The sequence below is a fragment of the Globicephala melas genome, chromosome 4 (genome assembly GCF_963455315.2).
Source record: "Globicephala melas chromosome 4, mGloMel1.2, whole genome shotgun sequence".
Classification (NCBI taxonomy): Eukaryota; Metazoa; Chordata; class Mammalia; order Artiodactyla; family Delphinidae; genus Globicephala; species Globicephala melas.
In genome coordinates, this window is record NC_083317.1 from 104,120,684 (window position 1) to 104,146,154 (window position 25,471).

Here is a 25,471-nt window from a genome sequence, read left to right on the forward strand (position 1 = left end):
GAAGACAGAGAGATAGATAAGTAGGAACCAGATCATGTAAAGACTTGGCCATGGTAAAGATGTTGGCATGAGAGAGTGGAGGCAAGCATATTACCCTAGGGTTTTTCCTGGATGAACGAGATGAAAGATGGGGAACGAGGAAGTTTAGAGGAGGTCCACAAACCCAGAGAGTTCTGTTTTGGTCATGGTAAGTTTAAATGCTTCTTAGACATCCAAGCAGGGTTGGAGAGGAAACAACAGGATAAAGTCCAGGGCTCAGGAGAGAGTTGGGGACGAGATATAAATGTGGGAGTCATTGGTGTGTAGATGGTGCCACGATACTACATGAAATCACCTAGGAAGTGAGTATAGACAGAGAAGAGGACCAGTGACTGAGCACATCAATATTTAGAGATGGGTAAAAGGAGGAGGAGCCAATGAGGTAAGAGTGAGAGTGAGATATCCCTAAAGCCTAGTGGAAAGATAGTAAATAATTGTTATTCTCTGTTAATAAATATTGCTGAACAAACATTGTTCGTTACTGTGACACGTTACAAAAAAAAAAGTCTGACCTGATTATTAATTTTGTGAGGTCATGCCATGGAAGACCTAATTCAGGAGCTAGAAAACTGTCCCACTTTTTAATTTTCAGTACTTTCAGATAGCATCACCTCTCATACTGGTAGGAAATATAATTCTCCTAAGTAGAGCTATTCTGTCTCTTTATGCCTTAGGCTTTCTCTGAGAGAGGACATTTGGTAATTGTTTTGTTTTTAAATGACTTCCTTTCTGGCTGAATGAGAGGAAAGAGAATGAAATGAAATACAGTAGTATCTAGATAGTGGACAGATTCAAGATGGCTGTGTAATCGTTAATAATAATAATTTGGAAGTCAGATTTTTGTCTTCAGTAAACTTAAATTTGAAAATCCCAGTGATCACTATGAACTTTCTATACTTTTCTTATTCAACACCACATATTTTATTTTTATTTACTTATTTATTTAAAAAATATTTATTTATCTATTTATTTATTTATTTGGGTTGCACCAGGTCTTAGCTGTGGCAAGTGGGCTCCTTAGTTGCAGCTCCAGGGCTCCTTAGTTGTGGGTCGCCGGCTCCTTAGTTGCGGCATGCGAACTCTTAGTTGTGGCATGTATGTGGGATCTAGTTTCCTGACCAGGGATCAAACCCCGGACCCCTGCAGTGGGAGCTCGGAGTCTTATCCACTGCGCCAGCAGGGAAGTCCCAACACCACATATTTTAGATAGAAACTGTAATAAAGTATGTACGTTTCCAACTGAATATACCTTATTCTGAATTTTTCTACAGTTAATTCACATCTGAAACATATTTCATTATTATTTAATTATTATTTAATCCTTTCATAATTCATAGAATTTTAGAACCAGAAAGAATTATGAACGCCTTTGGTGAAACAGAGAAAGGGACAGAGACAGTTTTTGTTCCTGGCTTCTTCAATACAATATCTACTGTAATTTTTACAACTTGGCCTACTCAGAACATCTGACATGGGGTTGGAAACAGAGAACTTTGAATTATCATTTTTTAGATAATGATTGATGTCATGAAAATAATCCAGGAAAGTATATAGCATGAAAATGTGACCTAAAACAAAACCTAGGAAAAAGGATCACCAAATGAGGAGGAACTAGCAAAAGAGAATTAGGGATGGTCCAAAATAGGAGAGAATCAAGAGAAAACAGTGTTTTTTGTAGCCCACATAAGAGTTTCAAGAAAGAGGATGATCAGGAGTATCCAGTGCTGCTGGGAGGTCAAGGCTAGAAGTAGATTCTTGAAGACTGAAAATAGACTCTTTGATTCGGCAACATAGGGGTCATTGGTGATCCATGCAAGAGCCTTTGCATCAGTGTAGTGAGGCTGAACATCAAGTTGTAATAGGTCGAAGAGTGGCTACATGATTGAACTCAATTTCCAGCTCCCCTCCCATTTCAGGGAGCTGAAAGTCCAAACTCTGTAATCACGTGCTTGGTCTTTCAGGTGACCAGCCCCTATCCTGAAGCTATCTAGGGAATCACCAAGAGTCTCTCGGTTAGCATAACAAAGACACTCCTATCACTCAGAAAATTCCAAGGGTTGACGAAGACCTGTGTCAGGAACCCAGGACAAAGACCACACAAATCAGTTATTACACATTAGTGTACCGACCACAGGCAATTGAAGAGTACATAACACATTGCATGGTTGTATAGTATGCACTCAACATATTTTTCCTTTGTAAAATGATTGTCTGGGTTGTTATGTTGGTCTAAATCAGAGTTATGAAAATTACAAACTACATCCAGATTTGGACTTGCCACTGTTGATCCTGTGGTGTGGTGATGCCATACCATTAATAACAATTCTAATTAGGGAATGTATGTTTTAGGAAGACGTATTCAGCTCCACTAAGACATATGACCTCATTACTAAGTAGGAATTTGAGGCTGCTGCTCTTCTGTGCTGATAGGTATGCTGTGGTCCGAAGACCTAAATAATTTCTCACTAGGATTATGATAACTCCATAGAAATTTACTAATAAAAATTCTTATGTAATACATCAACTAATACTTTACTTTTTTTCAAGTAATCTTCCTCTTTGAGGCATCAACTGGAAAACCACTGGGAGATGGGAAGCTTCTTTCTCATAAGGTAATGGATATTAGCTATTTTTAATGTAAATAGCCATTTTTTTTTAAATTAATGTTTTCATTTTAAGGAGGAAAACATGGAAATTAGTTTTATATTTAAAACCAGTGTGTGTTCTCTATAGAGTATTTTGCCTAAAATATCATAAAGACTAAACACGCGTAAATTCTGTAATAGAAAGCTATATTTGCAAATTAACTGAATAAAAGAATCTGACTTATATGTTTTTTGTTCAGGCTCTTAACTGCTTTTCAATAAAATGTTCTATCTTGATTAAACTTTTAGCACCTATAGAATCAGTAAATAAAAATGTGTTTATACTTCAAAACAGCTTGTAGTTTTCCCATTAACCTGTTCTTTTTTTAAAAAAATAAATCTATTTATTTATGTATTTTTATTTGGGGCTGCATTGGATCTTCCTTGCTGAGCATGGGCTGTCTCTAGTTGCAGTGAGCGGGGGCTATTCTTCATTTTGGTGCACGGGCTTCTCATTGCGGTGGCTTCTCTTGTTGTGGAACACGGGCTCTAGGCACGTGGGCTTCAGTAGTTGTGGCTCGTGGGCTCTAGAGCGCAGGCTCAGTAGTTGTGGCACATGGGTTTGGTTGCTCTGCGGCATGTGGGATCTTTCTGGACCAGGGCTCGAACCTGTGTCCCCTGCATTGGCAGGCGGATTCTTAACCACTGCGCCACCACCAAGGAAGTCCCCATTGACCTGTTCTTAGCCAACATTTTCTTTAGATTTTAAGACTGTAGTTAAACTCGAAAAAAAAAATCTATAGAAATACAAAAAGACCCTGAATTGTGAACTGTTTATTGGTTTCTGATTTTTAGCCTTAAAATAAACAAATGAGCACATTTTATTGAGTTATCCTTCTAATAAATGATGTATTAGGGTTTAAAGATGCTTTTAACTTTATTGTTCAGTGCTACCAGTGAAGTGTTACCCTATCTTTTATTTTCTTCTTTTTGTAATTATTAGTTTTAAAGTTAAATAACAAATATATTCAATGGTTCAGAAACAGAAAAGCATAAACAAGCATAAAGTGAAAAAGTATGCCTGCTATACCTGTCAATACAGTTCCTTTCCACCAAAATAAGTAACTATCACTATTAATCTCCTAATATCCTTCCAGAAATTTTTAATGCATACACAGACAAAACTGATATATGTTCTTTTCTCCTTCTTTTACAAAAATATAACATATATATCTGCACTTTGCTTTTCTCACACAACACTCTGTTTCTGGAGATATTTTCATATCAATACATAAAGTGCTTTCCCAATCCTTTTTCTTCCCACCACATAGTATAACATTTTATGGATGTATCAGAATTTGTTTAACTTGTGCCCAAGTGATGGACGCAAATGGAAATGTGCTTACAGAATTTCAAAATATACATTATTTTATAGTGCTTTAACAGGCATCTTTCCCTTGTAAATTAAAAAAAAAGTAACTATACTTTAGCTTTTGAATTATTAGTATATTAGCAGTTAAATTATTTAACAGGGACATTTTATCATTATGAGTAGGTAAGTGATATTTAATTGATCTTTAAATAAACAAATGTTCTTATAATTAAACAATTAAAACAATCTAATGTCAAGCACTAAAACTAACCCAGAATTTTCTTTTTTTTTTTTTTAATTTTAGAATGAAATTTTGGAAATTGCTCTAGATCAAAAGGGACTTACCAATGATAGAAAAATTGCTTTCATTGATAAAAATAGAGATCTCTGTATCACTTCAGTGAAACGATTTGGGAAGGAAGAACAAATTATCAAACTTGGTAAAATAATTGTAATACATTTAAATTTTTGATTACTTTCAGTTGTCTTAGATCTACTCTGTCGTATATTATACTAAATAGCTTACTTGCTTGAATGAATCTATGAATAATGCTTTGGTCTCATAACATTTCTTACGAAATGTTACTTCATAAGTATGTTCTTATGAAATGCTACTTAATTCCATTTTAACAGCAAGTCTTTAGCTGCTACAGCTAACTTGGCATTGAAAGAAAGACATGCAGATTAAAAATAGAATGGTTCTGGGTAAAATATTCAAATTTATTTCCATAAATTTTTGTGTGAATTTTTGTACGTTTTCACCATTATATGATCAGAAAATAGTCATACCTACAAGCAGTTAGTTAGGGTCTTGTACATCTGCTGATTTTAAAGGCGTATTTTTAATACTTACGGAATGGAACTAATAGTACATTAACATTCTTTTTAAAATAAGGAACAATGGTGCATACTCTGGCGTGGAGTGATACATGCAACATCCTCTGTGGACTTCAAGATACTCGATTTACAGTGTGGTATTACCCCAATACGGTTTATGTGGACAGAGACATTTTGCCTAAAACATTATATGAAAGGGATGCAAGGTAACATTTTACTGCATAGGATTGTTTATTGTTGTAAATAAAACTAACAGAGTGTTGTGTTTCTGCCTCTAATTTAAGTCCTGCAAGATGTTTTTCACTTTACTTAGTCAACCAAATAAAACTGTTCAGCTAGGGCTTCCCTGGTGGCGCAGTGGTTGAGAGTCCGACTGCCGATGCAGGGGACACGGGTTCGTGCCCCGGTGCGGGAAGATCTCACATGCCACGGAGTGGCTGGGCCCGTGAGCTATGGCCGCTGATCCTGTGCGTCCGGAGCCTGTGCTCCGCAATGAGAGAGGCCGCAACAGTGAGAGGCCCGCGTAAGGCAAAAAAAAAAAGAAACAAAACAAACAAACAAAAAAACTGTTCAGCTAAAACTAGTTTAATGAGATTTAAGTGATGGAATCAAGTTGAGAGGGTCAGATAATACTATTTTATTTATTTATTCCCTAAATGAATATAATTTTTCCTTATATGGATATAATTTTCAGGTTTACTGTTGTTTAATGGTAACTCAGGTCGTTTTTTCAGTGTGGTTTAGTTATTTTAATATAGGCACTCTTAAGATTTTTCTGTGATATATAACTTTGTGACAACCTTTACTCTTTCCCAGATTATCATTGACCTTGAGACTTTCAGGAATGTATGTCTTTCTAGAATTGAATTCTTAAATTAATATTAAATATAGAAAAATGTATACTGAAAAGCTTTTAAAATTTTTTATATTCTTCAGAAAATCAAATGCATTTATATTCCTAAATTCTCTAAGAAATAGCAAGGAGGTCTCTCACTCTTGACAAACTAGGTATACAAAGGCTTCTCAACTCCAAATCTTAGCTTAATTTTCAAATCTATTTTGAGTTCATTTTTAATATTCAAGCTCACAACATTAGCAAAACCAGAGAGGTATTCTATAAAAAATTTTTTAACTAATGAAGAGAAGTTAGTCTCTTTAAAGTTCACCTCTTGTTATTATGAGAAAATAATCCTGGAATCAGCTTAATTTTTAATGTTTATACTTTTAAAAGCTGAAGCTAAGTGCTTTAATCATTTGTGTGATTTACCTTAAGACTTAGAAAAAATCACTTCAAATGCTTTTAGGCATAGTTCTCAAAAATGTAATAATTTTTTGCCATGTTAAAATGTTTGTATATTTTGCTAGTTAGATTCAAATATTTGTTTAATATACATACATTCTCCCTGGAGTTTACTTTTTTGGGAGTGCATTTTGGAGGTTGGAGATTTCATATGTATGTCAGGGGTCAACTCCCCAAATTTAATATATATGAAAAATTTTGCTTAGAATATAAATTGCACTTTTCCTTTTTTCAACAGTGAATTTAGTAAAAATCCCCATATCGTGAGTTTTGTTGGAAATCAGGTAACTATAAGAAGAGCTGATGGCTCACTGATTCACATCAGCATATCACCATATCCTGCTATTCTCCACGAATACGTAAGCAGTTCAAAATGGGAAGATGCTGTAAGACTTTGTCGTTTTGTTAAGGTACTGTACATTTCAGATCCATAGTTGTGTATATATTGTATATTAGTTTATATAATATCTTTGTGCAAAATGAGAAATAGTAAGAGCTAAGGGTGGGAAAAATTGCAAATGGGATCACATCTTTTTTTTAATAAGTGAAGACATGGGTGATACAGAGAGAGAGGTGTTGTGTGATTTATTCTCTGAAGAAGCTATACTTTAAGTGAGTAGTTTCTTCTTACTGGTACATATAAAAACCTCTTATGGAACTTTTTTTAAAAGTCAGATTCCCAAGTTCTACCCCCCACAGAGATTCTAATTTATTAGATCCAGTGAGCCTGGGCATATTTTTAAGTTCCTCAGATTATTTGTACAGGTAAGGTTAAGAACCACTCACTACTTTAGATCAACATTTCCCAACCTGGTTGAATGAAGTATTTTCCAAGCATATTTGACCGCAGAACTGTTTTGTTTTACATTGGTTAATTCCCTTAGACTACACTTTTTATGAAGACTTTTAGATGCTTTTCCTTACAATGGGTTGTTGGTGGCAATCTGCTATAATAGCGTTGTCTGAGAAACTCACTGTTTCTCTGGTTCCCTGTAGTTGCATTCTTTGACATCTCATCAAAAAGACTGGAGGGCTTATAACCTTGAATTATGGTAAAAGTATATTGTAAGTTCAAAATAAACCTTTGATAATTAGAAATGAACATTTTCAAAAAACTTTATTCAAAACTTTCTCTATGTGTTATTAATATATTTTAACAAGGTAGCCACAGTGAAATTTCCACATCATTAACCTATTAAATTATTGGTTTTTCAGTGCCGTGCTCAGTGATTTTTTATTTTTCATTAAAATATAACTTTATTCTATTTTAATTCACTGTTTATTTTAAGGCAGTTCAGCCCTGTAGTTGAAATAATTGTTCTCATTTTTCACTTTAGGAGCAAACCATGTGGGCTTGCCTAGCTGCTATGGCAGTCGCTAATCGAGATATGACTACTGCAGAAATAGCCTACGCAGCAATTGGTGAAGTAAATAATGTTTACTTACGTGTATGTGTTTGTGTGTTTTTCTTACCGTAATTTGTTACTATTCACTTCAAATATTTTCCTTTTTTTTAGATTGATAAGGTTCAATACATCAATTCTATAAAAAATCTTCCATCTAAAGAATCAAAAATGGCCCACATATTAATGTTTAGTGGGAACATACAGGAGGCTGAAATGGTACTTCTTCAGGCTGGCCTTGTTTATCAAGCGATTCAGATCAATATTAATCTCTACAACTGGGAAAGGTAATAAAAATGTTTTTCATCAATTCCAAAACCTGATTGATCTTAGCGTATTCTTCTACCGACCACTTAGTAAATTACATCTTCCACTGTACTTGTTTCCTAGTATCATATAAGAATTTATTCACATTTATATTTGTGAGTAGTTTGCCATTAAAGATTTTTGCCTTCTCTGAATCATGATTGATTAGAAGTTGTCTGTGAAGAAGAAAAGAGAGTCTAGGATGTCTCCAGAATTTCTGATTTCAGTAACTGGATAGATGGTGGTAAGAATATTAGCAGATTTGGAAGAGATGTTAGATTTGAAATATTTGTGAAGAGATAAGTGATAATAGTTGATTATTGGACCTGGAGCTCAAGAAAGATTTGAACTAGAGATGTCAATTTAGGAGTCATCAGCAAATGAATGGAAGCTAGAAGAATGGATGCAGTTGCCTGGGGAATGTGAGGAGTGAGAAGACAAACTATTTTTATGGGATGGGTGAAAAAAAAGAGAAATCCTCTGAAAGATTGGGGTAAAGCAGTCAGACAGGCAGAGAGAGGAGCCAAGGAAGATTTGTGAAGCTAAGGAAGAGATACCAAAGGATTTGTAACAAGGAGTGGTCAGTAACCTTCCCCGCTGCCTTAGGCTTTGGGACAGTTTGCTTTCTGAGGCTGAGTGGCAGGCTGCTCTTCTCTATGACATATTAGGTTTCTCTACTCATTCTCTCTGGTACGTCTCTCTCAGTGAACAAGGTTGTAGCGCTTATATGCACCTGAAGTTACTGTGTTACAAAGCTGGCATGTTGACTTTTCCAGGTTTGAAATGTCTTTCATCATCTTCGTCTCTCTCTGTGCTCAAAAATAACCCATAAATCTTTCAATTACTGGCCCCTTACTTATAATCCCCTCAGATTAGAATTTTTATAGTCCTATCTCTATCTTCCCCTTGAATAGAAGTAACAAAATGGCTAAAAAAGTAACAAAAGGTAGTTAATTTTGTTATGGACATACTATAGTCTCTTTATTTAATTTATACATTAATTATCTACACTCTTCATACAATTCAGCCACCCTGTTTCTATCCTTTATTTTCACAAATTTGTTGTCATTGTTTGGCTATACAAAGGATCATGAAAGATGTTTTAGGTTCTACAAATATGAATAGGCCATTGTTCTTATCCTCAATTTATTCATAATTCACAAATATTAAAGTAACTATTTTGGAAAGAGACAGTATGAATAATTTTTTAAAACCCTGTATTAAAGAACTAACAGAAAATTGTATATACCATTACTAAGCCATGAGTTCCATGAGAAATAGGGAAGAATGGTGTTCACAGCAGATTTTCAACTGATACTTTTTTTTTTTTTAACTGATACTTTTGAGAAAATGTTTATGTTGATAAATGTTAGGCATTACTATTTATATAGCACTCTGAACACCATATAGTATAACAGATATTTTAAAAATCATCCTTATATTAAAAAGCTTGCAACCTACTTAGGAATTCCATTTTATTGTCATTAATAATAGTGAGGCTTCTATTTATTGAGTGCTTATCATGTGCCAAGAATTGTGTTAAACACTTTCCTTATATCATCTTATTTGGTCATCACAACATTATACAAATGAGGAAGTTGAGGGTTACTCATAAGTAGCTGGCTGATCTAGGATTTGAACCTAAGTCTTCCAGTATCAAAGAGGACCTGAATTTTCTGCTATTACCGCAATAAAATATATACTGCTGATACTACTACTTACATTGTTTTATAGGATTGATGTTTACCTCTTTTGTTATTTATCTTTGTAAATTTTATGTCACCTTTCACCTTTCAGGTTATACACTTCTAGAAGGATAGAAACATTTTATCATTTTATATTATCTATATACATAGTAGGTACTTAATATTCATGCTCTTAATCTTTATGCAATACTCTTAATCATTTTGCCTTGCACTTCCTCTACAAACTTTGGGTGTCGATACATACAGTATATAAATATCAGAGCAGGTCTGTGAAGCATTTGCCTCTGATGGCTTCTATTGATGGCCTATAATACAGCCCTTTGAACATTTCTCATACCTCCTTGACCTAAGTGAAAATTACCTCTTTCCAGAGGACACTCCTTCCCTACCAGTCCTCTCAGATGGAGTCAGTTTATTCTCTCTGACTCCACATTCCTTAGGTCTGGGTGTGAGTGCAGTTGGTGTCCTTTTTGCCTCTCCCATCTTTACTTCTCTTGTAAAATCTCTGATCCTTTGAGACTTAGGTCATGTGACTATACTTATTCTCTGCTGCTAACTTCACATCTTCCCTACTATCCCTACATCCTGCTATCTGTGCCGCCTCTTCCCCTCCTCCAGTTTTCAGCAAATGACTCTGCCTTAAGATATTAGATCTCAGGGAGAGGGAAAACAAGAGGGACAAAGAGATATAATGGGGAGAGAGAACGAATGCTGGGTGCTCCTCCGTTCCCCCTATCTACCTGGCATCTCCTTTTCTTATGCTTTGTGTTTTTCATCTAAACTATAAACCAATGGGTTGGTCAAATGCTGGTAGACCTTTATGCCTGCCTGGTAAGTCAATAAACATCAAGGAGCGTTGTTCAAGGCTCCTGATTACTATTTACACACTTAAGACTCCCAAATACGCATCTCTCTTCTAGCCCTCTGTCCTGCCCATGTTTGCTTCCAGAACCCAGTTATCCACCTGCCTATTCAGCATTTCCATTGGCTGTCTCATATGTTTGAGTTCAAATTTATATTTATTCCCTCATAAACTTGGTTCTCTTCCAGAGTAATCTATCTTATCTTTTCAGTCTACCCAAAGCTGGAAATTTAGGAGTTAACTTTTGACATTTTCCTTACCCTCTTTCCCCCATACTCCAATTACCAACCATTTTCCCTCTCAAATACCTCTGGCACTCATCCACTTTACTACCAGCACCCTTATCTAAGCTGATCCAAGTTTCTCTTTTTTCTTTTTCTTTTTTTTTTTTTGGCCACACTGTGCGAGCATCTTAGTTCCCCGACCAGGGCTTGAATCCACACCCCGTGCAGTGAAAGTGTGGAGTTTTAACCACTGGACCGCCAGGGAATTCCCTGATCCAAGTTTTTCTTAATAAAACATCATCATTGGTCTCTCTGCACCTACCTTGTCCTTTTCCTATCCATTCTTCATACTGTAGTCATAGTGATCTTTTCACAGTGGAAATCATCATGTCACTCTTGACCCCTGACTCACTTAAATGAAACCCATAGTTTCCCATCACTTTTAGCATAAATATCAAAGACTGGATAAGAATGACTTCAGATAATCAGCAGAAGTAATTATAACTGCTAAGAAACTCTTAAAAATCTTATGTATTGTCTTCATTTCCAAATTCTGCAGATATTTCTGAAACCAGTTGGAATATTTCTTCCTAATGCATATTCATTCATTCAGCAGATATTTATTGAATGTCTGCCATACCAGACATATTTAGGTATAACATGGAGATCTGCTTAAAACAACAACAGCAGTCTTTTGGTGAAATGTCTGGTCATTTTTTTAAAAAAGTATTTATTTATGTTTTAATTTGTTTGTTTGCTCCGGCTCCTTAGTTGCAGCACGTGGGCTCCTTAGTTGCGGCATGCTAACTCTTAGTTGTGACATGCATGTGGGATCTAGTTCCCAGACCAGGGATCGAACCTGGACCCCGTGCATTGGGAGCGCAGAGTCTTAACCACTGAGCCACCAGGGAAGTCCCACGTCTGGTCATTTTTAATGACTTGTTCAAAAGGGCTGCTGAATGGTACAAAGACAAATGTAGTGGTTAAGAATGGGGGCTTTGAAATAAGACCTGGGTTTGATTTCTGGTTCTGCACTTACTAGTCCTGTGATCTTGGACAGATTAGTGAGGCTCGGTAAGCCTCTGTTTCCTTGTGTTTAAAATGGTGATAATAACAAACACCACATGTTTGTTGTCGGGATTAAGTAAAATAGCATGTGAAAATCTCTTAGCATACTGCCTGATACATAGTAAGCCTTCAATAAATGGTAGCTACTATTCATTCTTTAATTATTTATGGAATGTCTCTAGTGTGCCAGGTTTTAGGCATGGGGGGATATAGCAATGAACAAAACTGACAAAGTTCTGTGATGACAATTTTGATTCTAAATGATATAGCTAATATAAAAAAATAGAAGTAAGAGGGATAAATACTTGGATCCAATATAGGAATCAGCTTATAACAACATAATCCAAAGAACGGCTTGCTTAGAGAGTAGAATAATCCCCATCTGCAAAGATATTCAAACATAGGACGATGATAAAGTTATGTGACTGATTGATTAATTAATAATAGACTTCTTGCATGCCTATCTATGTAGATGGTGTTCTTTTAAAAATGATCTTATTTTTTCTCCACATGTATTACCCTCTTCTGGGAGTGAGTAAATAATTGTTCTCATAAACTAAGACTTCCAGAACTGGTTTATGTTATCGAATAGTGTTTCGAGTTTTTAAAAAATTTTTGAGTGTTGTGTATATTCCAGGAAAGTCTGGCAGGCCTTTAATTTGTCTGTGTCTTTCATCAGGAGGGTAAGCCCACATTTGGTATCTGTGTAGAACCGAAGCTGTACTGGATGGTAAATTTTTGTGTTGGGGTGAGTGGGGAGGGCGGGGTGGTGACTAAGCTGTCTAACAATTTGGATTTGTTGAGTTTTAGTTACCTTTGTGTATCCAGTTCATGAGGTCCAGCAGGAGTGGGATATACAGGTGTGAAGTTGAGGGGAGGTCCTAGACATTGGGGGAAAGACACTGAGGGAATTATCAGCCTTTGGAGTAGCTGCGGCCATGAGTGTGGCTCAAGAATTTAAAGAAGGAAAAAGAAAAGAGGGCAGGGCTTCCCTGGTGGCGCAGTGGTTGAGAGTCCGCCTGCCGATGCAGGGGACACGGGTTCGTGCCCCGGTCCGGGAAGATCCCACATGCCGAGGAGCGGCTGGGCCTGTGAGCCGTGGCCGCTGAGCCTGCGCGTCCGGAGCCTGTGCTCCGCAATGGGGGAGGCCACAACGGTGAGAGGCCCGCGCACCACAAAAAAAAAAAAAAAAAAGAAAGAAAAAACAAAAAAAAGAAAAGAGGGCAGCAGGCAGATTTCCCCTGAAATTCAACACTTAATGATCTGGTTGAAGAGGAGGATTCAGCGAAAGAGATCAGGAGGGACCAAAAAAGATGGAATTAAAAAACTATTTATTATGGAAAATTTCAAATGTATACAAAAGTAAAGAGAATAGTATAATAGATCTCCATGTACCCATCACTCAGCTTCAACAGTTATCAATTTGTGAATAATCTCTACTCCTCCTCTATCCCTCCCCACAATTTTTAAAAGCAAATCCCAGTCATCATATCATTTTATCTATGAATATCTCAGTATGTATCTTAAAGATTTTTTTAATCCAGCCACAGTATCATGATCACACTTTTAAAGTTAACAATAATTCTATTCAGTGTGCTTATTTCTCTGATTATCTCATAAATGTTTTGTTTTATGGTTTGTTTGATTCAGCATTCATAAAATATTCATACATTTTGATTGGTTGATACATTCTTAGGTTTCTTTTCATCTATAGGTTCTCCTATTTCTTTTTTGTGTTTTCTTGCTATTTTCCCAACTGGGCCTGTAGAATTCTGGTAGGATAGAATTTAAGTATTGGATGATAAATATATTAGATTGCTTTTAGGATCCCTGAATTTCTATATTTGTTTAAATCCTTTAGAAGGGAACAGATTTTACTTTGTTAATATGGGTTATTCTATTTGAGAAGCATAGTCTTGCTGCTTTGTGCTTCCGTCATTTATATTTGAACTTGAAAATTGCCTGCAACCTAATAAGATGCAGCCCTTGAGGAGTAGTAGATATGCAAGTTATCTCTTTGACATTCACTTTGGACATTTGGTGGTAGTCTGTTTTCAAACACTGAAGTTAAGAGAGGTAGAAACTAGAAGCTCCAGGTATGCACATTGATCCTTTATGTAAGTATTAATAAAAATAGTTTTTCTACTTATACCAGTTATATAAAGTGATTCTGCTTCATTCAAGTTATGCAAAAAAATTATATTTTGAAGTTAGAACATCTTTTAATGTAACTTCCTTCTGTTTAAAATCAGAGAGGATACATGGAGTTTTTCCAGCCCCATAATCTAATGTTACATTTGTTTGGTTGCTGAATAACCATTTTAAAGCTAGAGACATACTGTTCCCATAACTCTTAGATAATTTGGAGTAAATTCCCTCCTAAATGTGGTAGAGAAACATTTTTTACCCAGTGTGTGCTTTTAGAGAACATTTAAAATAGCGCATATCATTTGAATGTTTAACTTTAGCTATTGCTTTTCAATAATTAATATGTATTTTATAATAATAATAATGACTGTAATAGCAGATAAGTCTTAGCATCTAAATGCAGGATTAGGAACTTCCCTGGCGGTCCAGTGGTTAAGACTTTGCCTTCCAATGCAGGGGGTGTGGGTTCTATCCCTGTTCGGGGAGCTAAGATCCCACATGCCTCGCAGCCAAAAAACCCAAAACATAAAACAGAAGCGATATTGTAACAAATTCAATAAAGACTTTAAAAATGGTCCACATAAAAAAATCTTTAAAAAAAAATAAATGCAGGATTAGACATCATAGTCTATCCTTTCTACATAATTAAACGTGTTCATGTTCCATAACAAAGTCTCTCTTTGGAATTTTTGAAAAGCCCCAACCCAGAATAGATGCTTATGTATTCCCCACTTAGAACACCACCAGTTTTGCACAGTCGAGAACTCCTTCCCCCATCATGTACAATCATAAAGAAAGAATGAGAACTGGAACTTCTGAGGTGCCGGCGAGGTTGTTCACCAGAGTCTCCACTCACACATACAACACGGGATTCAGAGCCTTAGGGATGAAGAGGGGGCTGATGTGAGAGAGGGCTAGAAGAATTAAGGCATCTTTACTTCTGTTTCTCATCTTTTGAGCCTCTATAGATCGTTTCTTGCCTTCTCTTGTTTTCTACTTTTGTTCCTCTGTATCCTAATACCTCTGCATTTTTTCCGTGTGTCTTCTTTTTCTCTGAAAGACATAAAGTCACAGAGGAATGAGGGAACTTTGTGAGGAGTTTGTGATGGGTAGCAAATATCCTTGGATTTAGCAATATTGTTTATGCCAATATATTTTTGTAAGAAATCATTGTACTGAACTTTGACATTATCATTTGTATTATACATGACTTACATTCATAATTTATCATTGTCTTTAATATCTCAATTGTCTATCATTTGTCAATTAATACATACATAATATCTAAAATACTTTTTAAAGTGACAATTTAGTTTACATCAAACCAAAGCATGCTAAGAATCAAACAAATTTTCCTACTAAACAGTCACACATTGCAAAAATTCTAGTCAGTAGTCAGTTTTGTCTAAAACAACAAGTTCGTAATAGTTGGCTCTGATAAACCATCACTGGCCTATTCAGAAATCATGTGTTATATTAGAAAGCAAGAGAACTTGAGAAATATTGTACGTTGACTATTATGATGACTGTTTCCCATACTTTAAAACAGGATAACAATGAACAGTGTAGGAGAGCTATATTCTACTAGATTGTTCCTGGCTCAGCTAATATGAATTATGCCTAGGATCACGGGCTGAGTTGCTGTCCAAAACCTACAAGCAAAAATAGGCCTGGAACTGAAGAATAATCTTTTCATCTCCCTCCAAATTATCAATATATAGATTTTATGCCTTTGGTGTTATAACAGTGAGTTTAGCAATTCATTTAGTTCTTGTCTGCTATTTAAATAAAATATTACCTTAAAATAACTTGGTTACATGGATAGATATTAATTAACTTATAAAATTTAAATGGCTATTAACTTTTTCTAAGAATCAAATGGCAAAAGGCATTTTGTCAGACTTTTATTATCCTCAAATTTTATTTTCATAATATTTTTAATTTACTGTACTAATAATAAGGATAAGTAAGGGTATCAGTATCTAGTTGAACATTGAACAGAATAAATTCATTACTGACTTAAAAAATGGTCAAGATAGTCGAACCACTTACATTCGGGGAGTTCATTCACTTGAATTTTATTATGATTTCAGTGAATTTTTCAATGAACATTTATGATACATACACTCTGTAGTACTCACCAAAGAGAAATGAAACCCAGATCTCCCTTCAATAAATGTATAGGTTAGTGGAAGGAACAGATTCATGATAGTTACAATACACTGTAAGCAGAGCTGAAATAATAGTATGTATAAAATGTTCTGTAGCACAGATAAGATATAATGGTCATTTATTTCTACAAGGAGAGCTGGTCAGGGAGAAGAGATCATGTTTGGTCTGGACCCTGAAGTATAAATAGGAATTTGCAAGATGGATAAGGTAGGGAATGACGTACCTTTCGTATTGAGGGAGGAGTGGAGGGATCAACACAGACTCTCCCACCCTTTCACCCCGAAACTCCACTGCCCGTAGAGGCTAACACAGCAGTGCGGATAATCTGTTTTCTTTCTCATCGTAGGGCACTTGAATTAGCTGTTAAATACAAAACACATGTTGATACAGTGCTGGCCTACCGACAAAAGTTTTTGGAGACATTTGGTAAACAGGAAACTAATAAACGATACCTGCAGTATGCAGAAGGTGTAAGTATTATGCAGTATTTGATAATAATGTATATGCTTTATAAGTATGTATTATTCATCCTAATGCGACAAAATTTGAATAATTCTTACCATAATCTCTAAAAAAAACTACTTTTTGCCTTTCAATGTTAGTCTTATTTTGACTATGTAATTATATTACTGAATATTTTTCTGGACTCTTATAGCCATGTTTTGATTAACTCAAGTCTGGTTTTATAATATTCGATTTGTGTTAAGGTTGTGTGCTAACTGATATTTTTAGATAAACAGTATAAATGGCGAGGATGAAGGCTTCTAGCTCCTGAATTTTGTCTTCTACCAGCTGCCCTTTCTGCTCCAGGGGAAATACATAAGCACAGAGGGCACTGGCCAGAAAGTGGATACTTTGCCACTTTGCAGATTCTATCTAGGGAGCTCAGTTGCACTTCAAAAGGTGCCTGGCCTGGGTAGAGTTCACCGCCTAGAACAAAAGAATGCTAACCCTTTGCCTCTCAAGTTCCTACCAGAATATAAGGTTTTATAAACCCAATTAGAAAAAAGCCATTCCAGTACGTATCAGCACACAGGAGAGCCAGAACAAGGGCGTTTGTCCCAGCGCCTAGAGCAGAAAAGGTTGTGGCCACCTGCCCAGATCCTTCTATACTCAAATAGCAGAAATAGAGCTCACCTGTAGCCATGCAGATTCAAGAGACTTGTACTCCCCAAACAGGGCCAACCTTGCTCCCAGCTCTGTGAACTAGTTGATTCCTTTAGCCTTTTAGTCATTCATTTATTCAAAAAATGTTTATGAGTACTAACTCCAGGCCAGGCACTATGCTATGTGTTGAAACAGATATGGCTTCTGTCTTCATGGAGCTTATAGACTGTGGGAGTGCTCCTCCTTGGGGATAGAATAAAATGGAATGTTCTGATTTATCGTAGGGGGCAGAATATATAAGAGGAAGCTTGGGAAGAGGAAAGAAGATGTAGAGAGAAGGCACCTACTAAAGGCAACATTATCCATTTGCCGTATTTAGAATATTGAGTGTCATGAACCACATTTTTGGACTTCAGACCAGTTTTCAGGGTAATGAAGCCTTTGGGGCCATTCTTAGTTCCGCAGTGCAACTTTATCATCTGGATCCAGGATAGACACAAGTTGTGGGTTTCTTGGTGGAAAGGGATGTATTTTGTAGAAGCTCCACAAAATGTTTTTTGTTTGATTCAGAACTGTTTACTGCTGAAATGGATCCTTCGGGAGTTTGGGCTGTGAGGGCTTCCCTGGGAGCTCTGAGGGCTATACTCTCAATTCACAGAATATGACAGCAGCCACCAGCACTGAGTGCTAAGCAGCCCAGAGATTCAGTAGTCACCTCCTCTTTTTTGTCTCAGTTTTGAAAATATGACAGTATGTTAAAAATGAGCACCCACCTTAAATTTACTTTATTGTGTAATTTTTAAGCAGATTAATACTCTGCTTCCTTTTCATCATCATTACTAACAATATTATTTTCACTCTGTTCTCATTAGGTGCTTTTGAGGACATAAAAAATATAGTTTTTACCCTCAAGGAAATTATATTTCAGATGTTAAAAACTTAACATTCATATCTTATTTTTCATTATATACGTATTCACCTATAACTAACATATGATACTTCAGTCACAAGAGTAGTAGAAATGTTCAAAGTGGGAGAATCAAAACAACACGGCTTTTTTGGGTATTTTGGTTTCTTTTCATCCTGAAACTATATAGGTTACTTTGAGTCCCTATGGCACTATGTTCTAGTTTCCCACTTTTCTTCTTCACAGATGTAATTTGGAAGTTAACTAGAAATCATAAAGCAGTATTTTAAGATGAAAATTATCTTTGACTTAAAAATTATCTTAGCCAAAATTGTGATTATATAAACTCTTTATTTCAGAACTAAGAATTGAATAGAAAAAGATCATTCTTGAAAAGAAATTTAGTCTCCCTCTCTGGTGAACTCAAATGGGCTCACAACGCATAGCGTAAAAGTTTATAAGAAGTGAAGTTTGACATACATTCATATTTATGAGCCCTGAAATGTTACTTGGGCCTTTCTAGTTTAAAATATGGAAATCTGAGATCCATACACGGTGTACTATCTTCTGAGAACCCCATTAGAGTCATTATACTTGCTCTACAAGGGTGTTCAGTAAGTATTTGTAAAATAATTTATGAGTCTGGCAAATAAAGTCCACTTGAGGAATACATTCAATCTACTGAATACATACTCTGTGCAGGAAGAGAAGTAGAAGAGACAGAAAATGCTTAAAGCATTATGCTAGCAGAAAGAAAAAAAGAGGGAAAAACAGGAGAGAAAATAACAAGAGATTGTTAAGTGATAGCTCATTTGCTGGATAATTAGTTACCTTTTATTCATTCAGTATTTACTGAGCACCTCCTGCAGACAATGTACTCTCCTTGGTGGTGGGGATATAATAGTAAACCTGGCAAACACTGACCCTCGTGAAACTTATATTCAAATGGAGGTGATAGTTAATTATACAGTTAATTGTTCATTTCAGTTGTGATAATTGCCTCGAAGGTAGTGTACATAGTGCTGTAAGACTTTATGAATGACAGGCCTGACCTGGAGTGGGGCGGGGGGGATCAGCAGATTTTCCTAAGCAAAGCAATTGCTATTTGAGCTGAGCTGTAAAGAATGGATAGTAGAAGCTGACTGAGGGTGTGGTGGGAGAGTGTGGCGATGGCCGTGTTCTAAGCTGAGGGAAGGCTCTGAAGTGGGAAAGAGTGACGAGCAAAAGGGAGATTGACCTGAGGGTTTCATAGGGCAAATTCGGTATATTGGATTTACCCAAAGATTAATGTAAAGATACTGAATGGAAGTGACGTGATCACTTTTCCCTTTTACAATCCCAGTTCCTAAGTGGAAACGGAAACTTGGAATTTTCCGCCAAAGTATCCTTTTTTTCCCCTTTGGAAATTGTATACTTTGTATTTGTTAGTTTTCATTTTTAAAATTTATTTATTTATTCCATGGAATTATCTTGAGTAGGATTTTGTCAGTCAGTTAAAGGATATGATAATAAGAGCAAATGCATGGAATCTTGAAAGAATGGTGAAGGAGTACAGAGCGACTGCCCTGGGTCCTGGGTGCTGGGTACTGGGTGGCTAGAATATTGATGGGACCAGACATTAAAGAGTCTTAACGCTGTTAAGACTTATAATAGACCTTATAAGACCTTATAATGGAGGCAGACCTTATAATGGAGGCAGTGCAAAGACTTGGAGGTTTGTAATCAAGGAAATGACCTGAAAGATAACTTCTGATGTGGAAGATGGATTAGAGGTAAGGGTGGTGACTAGGAGACCAGTTAGGAGGTTACTGTAATAATCTCAGCAGGAGATGGAGACTGTAGGATTAATGTAAGAAAAAGTAGCAGTAAAATTAATAGAACATTGTGGTTGGGGGTGGTAGGAGAGGTGGTGAGGTAAGGCCAGACATTTGAGAACAACTTCAACATTCCTAGTGTTGGTGACTGGTAGAGGAACATGAGCATATATGAGTTTTGGACCTTTTGAGTTTGAATACATGAAAATAGGCCATTGTTTTGAGTTTGAAATCCCTGTGGGGTGGCCCCTATCTAGGCAGAGATGTCTAGTGGGCAGTTGGAAATACCAATGTGAACATCAAAGGGTGTTGATAAAGGAAGAATCAGGGCTAGAGAAATAAATTTATGGTCATGACCATTTAGGAATAGTTGAAGCTATGAGAGTTGAGGAGATCTCCTAGGGAAAGTATGAAAAAGCTGTGGTTGGAACCCCAGTGAATACTAACAGTGAAGAGGTTACTGAGGGGAAGGATATAGGAGAAAAAGAAAAAGAAAAACAAAAGACTGAGGACATTTAGAAAAGAGAGCAGAAACCAGAAGAGAACAATATTGTACTGAGAGAGATATTTCAAAGAGCGGTGGTCAGCCAGGTCCAGGGGATGCTCCTACATCAGGACCTTTTTCTTCCCTCTGTCTGTTAGTATGCTGTTCCCCAGATACACCCAGAGAGTCACTCACTCATCATCAGGTCTTCACGTCAGCTTCTCAGGGAGGCCTTCTCTGATCACTCTGTTTGAAATACAACACCCATCCCCCCCCCCCAACTCCACCCCCGCGCTATCTCCCTCCCCTGTTTCCAAAACTTTTACCACTCTTACTTGTCTTTGTTTATCTTTCTATGAAGACAGTGATTTTTATCTTTTTGTTCACTGCTAAATCCTTGCTCCTAGAGCAATCCTGGGCATAGAGTGAGCATTAAATATTCGTTGAATGAGCAATTGAGTCGTATAGAGAAGGTGTATAGGATGAGGGATTAAAACACTTAATGGTGGAGTTAGTGAAAAGCTTCTGAGGTGTAGTGGGAACACAGTCATACTACAGTGGTCTGGGGAGAGGATGAGAGTCAGGAATGAAAAGAAGAATGAAGGTGGTAGCTTGTAGGGAGACAGAATACAGAGGGAAGGATGATGAGGGGCAGCCAGTGAAGAGAAGGAAATTGAAATATGTAGGTAATAATTGAAGGCCGATGTCCTAGAGGAGTCAAAGAAGACGAGATCAGGGACTTATGTGAAGAGGTTGCCCTGAGACAGAAGGGAACGAGATAAGGATGGATACCCTACTTTTATGAAAGGAAGGAAATTAAGTGAATTCATGCCTGATGGCCACTATATTCTCTGTAAAGTAGGAAGCTGATTTTCGGCTGAGAGTAAGAGAGATGGGGTAGAGGATGGAGAGCCATTTGCTATGATTTTAAAATTATTATTATGTGAATAAGAAGAATTGACCAACTAGGGACTAGAATAAGAAGCGCCAAGTAGTATTAACACTCCCTAGACTAGAAAAGGATGTGTTTTAGTGTAGAAGTCACTTGACAGCTGTCATGAGTACATCCTTATCTAAAACTCACTATTAAAAATACTCTATTCCAGAGACTAAATTATCAGGAGAACATTGTTCTAAAACTGGACAAATGCCAGAGTGAAAGTGAAACATTTATTTTCACTAGGATAGCTGTCAACTGACACCCTCATTTGTACTATAACAAGTAACTAATATAGATGTCATCAATCTGCTTGATGCACTTCTGGTGCAGCTGAGCAACAGTTGTTTAGTGTATCATCAATATATGGTTTTATTGTGATTGATTTGAAGAACATATGTAGGTCAATTTAAGCCTGGAAGAAGGCCAAGGCACTCATCAAGTTTTGTCTTTCTCTTTGCAAATGTTTTCTTAGACGAGTTGTTTTGCCATTTAAAAACATCAAGTTCTGACCTGATTGAAAAATGAGTCTTTCAAATAACCTAACATTTGCTCTGCCTTTTGATAAGCTGTCACTTGCATCTGAGCACAGACTTTCATCTTTTATGAGTAAAGGGATTCTTTTAATTCATCAATTTTATGTATTATAGACAAGTATATGGAATGATTATCTAAAATATATCCATAAATTACTTCACAGGAATTTAGAGAAAGGATATTGGAATAAAAAAGAACCAAATACTTAATTCTTCCTACTTCCAACACAAAATAAAAGAGGCGTGAAGTCCTGTTAAGGTTAAATTAGTCTCAGTTACTTAAGGTAAATCTGTTCAGGCAGCAAGTAGTAACGCAGTCTGCTTTAATGCTGCTTATTCCACTCAGCTCCCCTACATGGAGGTGAAAACCTATTCACTTTGGGCTCAGTCTCGGGAGTTTGGGTTTATTTCAAAGTAAATCAGAGTTAGTTTTAGGTAGGACCCAGTTTTTCCCATGTCTTGCCTGAGAGGACACACATTCCTTAATTAGTGATATCCAAACTTTTAAAAATAGTAGAAGGCTTTTTCCTAAAGAAATTGTTTATTGAATTCAGAGCAGAGTCCATTCCTAACACTATGTCTGTTGATTTAGTGGAGGGGCAGGGCTGGATTTTGGCGGGGTCTGGTGGCTGGCTGAAAACAGATAAAAATATTATCACTTTTCAGTTATTCTTTTTATGTGTCTTTCAGCCTTGCTTTCCCACTACTTCCTCTAATATCTTTTCACCATTTTCTTCATAAATTTATTTATTTTATTTATTTATTTTTGGCTACGTTGGGTCTTCGTTGCTGTGCGCGGGCTTTCTCTAGTTGCAGCGAGCGGGGGCTACTCTTTGTTGCAGTGTGCGGGCTTCTCACTGCGGTGGTTTCTCTTGCTGTGGAGCACGGGCTCTAGGCGCACGGACTTCAGTAGTTGTGGCGTGCAAGCTCAGTAGTTGTGGCTCGCAGGCTCTAGAGCACAGGCTTGGTAGTTGTGGCACACGGGCTTAGTTGCTCCGCGGTATGTGGGATCTTCCTGGACCAGGGTTTGAACCCGTGTCCCCTGTATTGGCAGGCGGATTCTTAACCACTGTGCCACCAGGGAAGCCCTCGTCATTTTCTTACCACCAAGTCTTCATATTATTTTAAGAGTTGTGAAGGAGCCCCTTTTGCAGAGTATGCTCTGGGAAAGCAGATGCTCCCCTATCTTTCTCCATAGGTAGGCTCCTAATGGAAACGTCAGTATAAAAGCAGTGAAGAGTTGACCCATTTGAAACATGGCCTACTGTTTCAAAAATGGAGCCCAGTTCATTCTCCCCCTTGTTTGGAGGAGAGCAGTCCATCTTCACTCGCTCCTACCTCCTCGAAGCTGAGGCACCGGAGCAGAATCCCAAGGCTCCATGGGACAGTTTAGATGTGCCTTTTATAAATAGCTACAACCAGATTTTGGTCTTTGCTATCACAGTGAGAGTCTTTGCTTTTTATTGTGATAATTGTTCTATTAGGTCTTATTCTTAACGCTATTTCATTTTGGGGGGAGCATTATCTCTTCTTAACTTTTCTTTCCTGCCCTCTTTTTTCTCAAATGTTTTGGAAGTCATGCGTTCTGTTTTTGTTTACTCTTAGTTACTTTGCATTAAACAAAAATGTCTTATACTATATATGCATGTTTCTTCTTTTCTTCTACTGCAGCTTGAAATAGATTGGGAAAAAATCAAAGCCAAAATTGAGATGGAAATTACTAAAGAACGAGAGCGATCCTCAAGCAGCCAGCCCAGCAAGAATATTGGTCTTATGCACTAAATGCCATGCTTACCTTTAAGAAGTTTTACCTTTTGAAACTGATTCTGATTAACCAAGGATAAGCTTGTTCTCCTTGCTTAAAAAAAGGCAGAATCTCTAAGTATAAGCACTCGCTGTGTATTTAATACCAAAAGAATATTCAGAAAGACTAAGCACAAAATAATTGATGTAATTTCATCTTTTATATTTTTTGTCCAATAATTAGCAAAACATCCTATATATTTATGATGCATCTATGTAGTATTGCTTACATTCCAGTTTTCTGTCCATTATTTTATCCCTGAATCTTCAGTATGAACAATATTAATGCTGATAATAAAACATTGGACTCTTTCAAACGTATGTCATCATTAATTTCTATTTGATCTCAATTGTAAAGTGCTCCAAAAGTTTATTTATACAACAACAAAAAATGAAGCTTGACTTATGAAAGTATAAAATAATACATATACTTGTATACCAATGTTCATAGCAGCAATATTCACAATAGCAAAATGGTGGGCAAAAAAAGACGGCCATCAACAGATGAACGGATAAACAGTATGTGGTATTTACACACAGTGGAATATTATCCAGCCTTTAAAGAGAAAGAAATTCTGATACGTGCTACAACATGGATGAACCTTGAAAATACTATGCTAAGTGAAATAAGCCAGACACAAAAGGTCACACATTGTATGATCCCGCTGACATGAGATACCAAAAATAGGCGAGTTCACTGAGTCAGAAAGGTGAATGAATAGTGGTTGCCAGGGACTGTGGGAGGGAAAATTGGGGAGCTATTGTTAAATAAGTTCAGAATTCCTGTCTGGCATGAATGAGTTGTGGAAATGGATAGTGGTGATGGTTGCCCAACATTGGAAATGTACTTAATGCCACTGAATTGTACACTTGAAAATGGTTAAAATGGTAAATTTTGTTGTATATGTTTACCATAATTTTAGAAATATATCTAGAATGGGCAAGAAATATTTTCCTCATTCCTTTTCTGACTCGAGAATGTTTAGGCACTAGGCCCTAGAGTCTGAATTTGTGAAAATCTCCTTAAATTATCAATCTGTTTGACTAGCCTTAATTCAGTATGTCCCCAAACTATTATTACCACAAAGCTTTTTAACATTGACACAAATAATCCTTAGAAATTCTCCCATGAAGCCATTTTTGGAAATGGTGTATTACAGAGTGGGCATAGGCATATGCATGGGAAAGTGATTACCTCTCTCACCCCCATTTTAATTAATATATCTATCTAGTTTTTTTTTAATGAAAATGTTCCTATCTTTTCAACATATTCCTTTTTCTTTCTGGAATCTTGGAATGTTCTGTTCTTCATCCAGATGCCGGGTACAAAGGTGTGTCAGTTTGTGAAATATGATTGAGGGGTTTACTTATAAGTTGTACTTATACATTTATATATGTTTTCTATATTATGTTATATGACAATAGAAAGTTTAAAAAAAGATGGTCAAAAGAGTAAACTTTATATTATGTTTATTTTACTACAATTTAAAAAGAAAAAATATAATGAAATGTGTCTGCATTCTACCAATTCTCTGATAACCAGCTAGGTGCCCTACCATTCAATTCAATTCTGACACTACCCAGAGTTAGTGTAGGTCGCACAAGTTAAAGGGAAAAATCCTCAGCTAGACTGCCCTTATTTCAGTTGCCAGTCGCTAGTGGGGACCCCAGGATACCCACATCTCTCCGACTTGGCTCCAAATTTGTGGGTTCTTACCACCTCCCTTTAGGTTTGATCATTCACTAGAATGATTCACCAAGCTCACTGAAACATTTTCTATTACAATTTTATTGTAAAAGATACAACTTAGGAACAGCCAAATGCAAGAGATGCATAGGGCAGGGTCTAGGAGGAAGGAGA

General features: G+C 36.6%; 1 protein-coding gene across 4 annotated transcripts in view; it reads left to right on the forward strand.

The window, feature by feature from the left end:
• IFT80 (intraflagellar transport 80) overlaps nucleotides 1-24,959 on the forward strand; it is a 113,844-nt gene extending 88,885 nt beyond the window's left edge. For 3 of the 4 annotated variants that reach the window (XM_060298471.2, XM_030842388.3, XM_060298474.2), the window contains 8 exons: nucleotides 2,587-2,651; nucleotides 4,301-4,436; nucleotides 4,892-5,039; nucleotides 6,372-6,543; nucleotides 7,471-7,560; nucleotides 7,651-7,823; nucleotides 16,369-16,492; nucleotides 23,479-24,959. In XM_060298471.2, the coding sequence (XP_060154454.1) occupies nucleotides 2,587-2,651; nucleotides 4,301-4,436; nucleotides 4,892-5,039; nucleotides 6,372-6,543; nucleotides 7,471-7,560; nucleotides 7,651-7,823; nucleotides 16,369-16,492; nucleotides 23,479-23,589 (1,019 nt within the window). In that variant the 3' untranslated portion in view covers nucleotides 23,590-24,959. Of the gene's footprint in view, nucleotides 1-2,586; nucleotides 2,652-4,300; nucleotides 4,437-4,891; nucleotides 5,040-6,371; nucleotides 6,544-7,470; nucleotides 7,561-7,650; nucleotides 7,824-16,368; nucleotides 16,493-23,478 lie in introns of those variants that run through there. The other variant, XM_060298473.1, reaches the window with a different exon arrangement.
• Nucleotides 24,960-25,471: the final 512 nt, after the last annotated feature.